This window comes from Nicotiana tabacum, chromosome 23 (genome assembly GCF_000715075.1).
Source record: "Nicotiana tabacum cultivar K326 chromosome 23, ASM71507v2, whole genome shotgun sequence".
Lineage (NCBI taxonomy): Eukaryota > Viridiplantae > Streptophyta > Magnoliopsida > Solanales > Solanaceae > Nicotiana > Nicotiana tabacum.
The window spans coordinates 26,286,683-26,292,029 of NC_134102.1; the positions used below are offsets into that span (position 1 = coordinate 26,286,683).

At 33.5% G+C, this 5,347-nt stretch overlaps 1 protein-coding gene across 1 annotated transcript; it reads left to right on the forward strand.

The window, feature by feature from the left end:
• The first annotated feature begins 280 nt into the window (after positions 1 to 280).
• Positions 281 to 1,905, forward strand: LOC107825769 (transcription factor MYC3). Its single transcript, XM_016652679.2, has one exon. The coding sequence runs from the start codon at positions 377 to 379 to the stop codon at positions 1,847 to 1,849; it is 1,473 nt and encodes a 490-aa protein (XP_016508165.1). The 5' UTR covers positions 281 to 376; the 3' UTR covers positions 1,850 to 1,905.
• The last annotated feature ends 3,442 nt before the right edge of the window (positions 1,906 to 5,347 follow it).

The following is a 5,347-nucleotide window of genomic DNA, read 5'->3' on the forward strand; positions in this document are numbered from 1 at the left end:
AGGAAGGCCGTACCCGGGGAGTATCAAATGCTTAGGAAAAAAATATTGATTGATAAATTTTGGACACCAGATGATTGAAGTAAGAAAAATGGTAATTTTACAATGAACAATATGTTTTTTTAATGAAAGAAGGGCAAACGAAGTATTATTAAGCAGCTAGCTTTATTTCTAACCTAACCTAAACTTTAATGATTAATAAACTTAACTACTTTAGTAATTAAGTACACTATTCACTAGTAGCCTAGACCAGGTACTACATATCTAAGTGTCTAGCCTCTTTACTCATTCACTTTTATCTTCATCTTTCTTCAACCCTTCACCTTTATAATTTCCCTCACCACAATCATATCTTTAAAAAAAAAATTATCAAGAAAAAATGGATGAACTAATGGTCTCTTCTTCCTCCTCTTCCTCATCATTTACCATACCCTCCTTATTTTCTCAAACAAACCAACCTTTATCAACCCTACAACAAATGCTTCAATATATTCTCAAAAATCAAACAGATTCTTGGTCTTATGCTATTTTTTGGCAAACTTCAAATGAAGATGATGGTCGTTTATTTTTAGCATGGGGTGATGGCCATTTCCATGGTACTAAAGTGAAAAAAGGAGAAGTAAATGGTGTTAACAAAGCTAGTTCTTTAGAGAGAAAAAATGTTATAAAAGGAATACAAGCTTTGATTTGTGAAAATGGAGATGGTGTAGTAGAAGATGGTGGTGATGTTACTGATATTGAATGGTTTTATGTTATGTCTTTAGCTCAATCTTTTTCTATTGGTGATGGAATTCCTGGTAAAGCTTTTAGTACTGGTTCTATTGTGTGGTTAACAGGAGCACAACAACTTCAATTTTGTAGTTGTGAAAGGGCTAAAGAAGCTCAAGTTCATGGTATTGAAACTTTGGTTTGTATTCCAACTTCAAATGGAGTTCTTGAACTTGGATCAAGTGATTTAATCAAAGAAAATTGGAGCTTAGTTCAACATGTAAAATCCCTTTTCTCTTTAGATCAAGAAAATGGTCTTGAAAAAACCATTTCTTTTGCTGATGTTGGTCTTGTCTCTTGCTTACAAGAAGATGGTCAAATTTTAGGCAACAACAAAAACAACACTAGCAAAAAGCCTAAAACCGGGGAAATCTTCAGTGCAGCAGGTACAACTTTATTTCAAGATTCTGACCACTCGGATTCTGATTGTCAAGTACTTGTTGACAAACCAATAGTGGAGAAAAAAACACCAAAAAAGAGAGGAAGAAAACCAGGGGCATCTCGTGAAACTCCGTCAAACCACGTCGAAGCAGAGAGACAGAGAAGGGAGAAATTAAACCACAGGTTTTACGCTTTACGCTCTGTTGTACCTCATGTTACAAAAATGGACAAAGCCTCTTTGTTATCTGATGCTGTAGAATACATCAATGAGTTAAAAGCTAAAGTGGATGATTTAGAGTTGCAACTTAACAACAAATCAGAGAGCAAAAAGAAGCTAAAAGTGGAGTCAATGGACAGTACAACTCTTGACAATCAGAGTACTACTACTACAACTACAACTTCTGTTGATCAAATTAGGCCAAATTCTAATTCAACATCTTCATTTGGACCAAATAATTTGACAGTAGAAGTTGAAGTCAAGATTTTAGGTCCAGATGCAATGATAAGGGTACAATCCGAAAATGTGAATTACCCATCAGCAAGATTAATGCGTGCACTTCAAGATCTTGAATTACATGTACACCATGCTAGTATTTCAAGTGTTAATGATTTAATGCTTCAGGATATTGTTGTTAAAGTTCCTCAATGTTTGGGTACTGAAAATGATTTAAAATCTGCTCTTCTTAGTAGCTTAGAGCAGTAGTAGAAATGTTGATTAATAAATTTCCTTGTCGTTTAATTATTATCCTAAATTATGAATTTCTTCAGTCTTTTTAATAAATCAGTTCATTGTTTAATATATAGCTAGCTTTTTCGTACTCTTTAAGTGGTTAACAACGTTGTTATAATAAGATAGCCAAATCCTTATAAAGTTAAAATTTTGTCAAATAAAGAAGATGCATGTTGTTGCATGCTCTTTCGTGGAGTGACATTTTTTAGTCTATTTCTGCCACTTTGTTTTAGTGAATTTCTTATACTAAAATGGCGATGCATACAGTGTCAAAGGTAGAAATTTTATTAAAGATGTTTAAGATTAAATATATATTTATAAAAAAATAATTTTTGACCTACATATATAATATAATTTTTTATATATTCGATGTAATTTTTTGAATAAGGGTGTTTAGTTGAACACCCTTCAAACTATGTGGCTACGTCATTGCATGCGTGGTGCTAATCTTGTAGGATTATTCCTCATTCTTGAATAATTATTTGATAAGATAGCAAAATTCCATAAATTACTTCGAACACTAACATTATTGAAAGAAAAAAAGAAGATACATGTATAGTTTAAAATAGGGATGTCACTATTTTCCCAGCTGTTGGCTATTAAAAAATTAAAAGATAGTGTCATGTGTGTTCCTGATTGTTTGTCTTAAAATACCCACATATGTTCCCTCAGGGAATACTGTACACTTGACCCCACCACTAAATGACAATATTGTTTACCTTTCTTTCAATATAATATTCGTGTTTTTCTGGATCCTCCAATTCTTAAAACATGTAAAATATGTGCTTAAATTATACATTAATGTCAAGGTCATTGAAACTCTTCTTTTTTCTACTTGTACGACACCTATTTTATAGTATTACTCATTGGATCATTTGTTTCTTCTTCTCTTATGTCAAAATCGCACTGACGCTTGCAAAACAATATAATTAATTAAATATATTCCGTTAGTTGATAATTCCTTTGTTTTTTTTAAGAGTTTAAGTTCATTTACTGATATAGGAATTACGTATTTAACTTTACTTTAACTAATAAGTGGTTATATTAGGTAGAGAAAAAGGTTAAATTTACCCAATTTTAATGGAGATTGCTTAATCCTGTTCATTTATTATTCAAGATTTCTTAATTTTCCCTTTGTTAGAGTTTTGATCTAATCTCCCACCCGCATTAAAGATAAAGTATCACTTTCTCCATTAACCCCTAATGGAACTCCAATCAAAGGTAATCCGAAACCGCAGTAAAAATTTAAGGGTGGATTTGGACATTATTTTTTGATAAATTTGGATCGGGGACTCCACTCATTCTACACTGAACCTCCTGGCAAGGTCAACTATGAGATAATTTGCTAACAATTAGGGTATTCCTGGCATGGGCAACAATGAGATGATTTGCTAATAATAAGGGTATGAATAGACCAAAAATTTAATGAGAAAAATTAAACAATTTCAAATAATACATAGGCATATTGAGCCTTTTCCCTATCAAGTATAAATTGGTAATCGATCGGGGAAAAGAATTCTTGGAGCCAGATCAAAAAACTACATTAAGCTCTTTTTTTTTCTTTTTTTTTGTTTGTATAGGATAATTAAAGACACACAACAAATCTATAGAGGAGAGCAAACCTCTACTGATGTGAGAGCAAACCTCTACTGCTGTATGCTTAAGAGATGCTAGCATCTTATCCCATTAGTACTGTACTTTATTTTGCTAAAACAAAATTGAAGGACCACATCTAACAAGTAAAGAGGGATCCAACATTTAAATTTAGTGTATTTAACATTTTAAATTTTATAGGGTTCAGATAAATTTGCCGTCCCAAAGCTACATCCATCCGTGCTGGCAAGGCTACATCCACACTTAATTATTTTCGTAGTACAGGACTTGTGTATATTACTATTACTGACATTTTGTTTAGCTAGCGTAAAAAGAAATGTGCAAAAGTTTTATTTTCTTCTTTTAGAAATTCTTAAAGGAAAGGGAGAGGTTGGTGATAGAGAGGTCGAAAAAGACAAAAGAACGGAAAACCCTACGTAAAATTTTAAATTTTAATCCCTGCACTAAAATAAAGTTGGTTATAAGTGACCACTAAAGGTTATGGTTAATCAGAAGTTTCAGATTCGAATCTAGAGTATATACCTTTAAAGGATACTTCAGATTAATAAGTTCAAAGCGGATACTGAACACCGAAAAAAAACTAGGTAATGTTCTTCTCCGGAAATATAACGATTCAGTCGGTCATTTTGGGCATTTGTATTCCGTTCAACTGTTTGAAGTCTTGAGTAGCTTCATATGATGTATTATGACTCGTGTGAATCGTCGGTTTTGGTTTTCAGGTGATTCGAGATTGAATCGGAAGACTGATTCTAAACTAGGAAGCTTTAAGTCGGAAGAGTTGGTCAAGTTATACTTTTGAGTATATGATCACGGATCGGAGCTTTGATGGTTTTGTTAGGTCCGGATGGTAATTTTGGACTTGGGTGTATGCGCGGATTTGCATTTGGATGTTTTTAGAAGGTTTTAACATTATTTGGCGAAATTTGACAATTTGAAGGTTTGGAAAGTTCATAGGTTTGACCGGGAGTTAACTTTGATGATATCGGGTTCGGATTGTAGTTCCAGAAATTGGAATAGTTTCGTTATGTCATTTGAAACTTGTGTACAAAATTTGATGTCATTTTCGGTTGATTTGATATGGTTCGGCACGAGTTTGAGGTATTCATGATTTTGATATTGTTATGCGTGATTTGAGGCCTTGAGTAAGTCCGTGTTATATTATGGGACTTACTGGTATGTTGGACGGGGTCCCGAGGGACTCGGGTGTATTTCGGATTGATTTCGGACCATTTTTGGCCTTTTTCAGCTGCTGATTTTTGGCTACACGGGTGTACATCGCGATTGCGGAGAATTGGTGGTCACGTCCAAAACACACCTCAAAAGAGATATGAAACGGTCGTTTGCAATAATAGAAACCCAACTAAGAGTGAAGGTCGAATCCACATGGAGCTAAGATGAGGGTTAGATGTATATAGTTCACTGTGAGTGATTGAATTATCTAGATTGCACTTCCATGCAAAGATTTGTTTTCTATTTCTAATTTTACTCTATTGATTGCAAAATAAAGAAAGAAGAATGGAGAAAATTGTTTTTAAGATTTTTTCAAATGGATAAAAAGCCTAGGGCTATGACCATTACCTAGGTGTTTGCCTGATGGGATAAAGACTTTAATATTTATTTTGTTGATTGGGGTGTATTATAGCTATCAACTCTAAATTACTCACTCAATACCTCTCGGTCAGAGAGTGGTTTTGCACAATTTAGCCTTCTCAAGACCAAATGGGTATAACTCAAAACAGTTGATAAGAGCTCAAGTAGGGTTATTACTATCTCTAGGTTGAACTCTTTTATTGGATTAATCAATCTCTCAATTGACCCAATTCCTTGTTAGCTAAGTTATTCTAGACTAAGTCTCTC

Bases quoted from the DNA above. Each gene is read 5' to 3' on its own strand.
- LOC107825769 (XM_016652679.2), top strand. From the start codon at position 377: ATGGATGAACTAATGGTCTCTTCTTCCTCCTCTTCCTCATCATTTACC.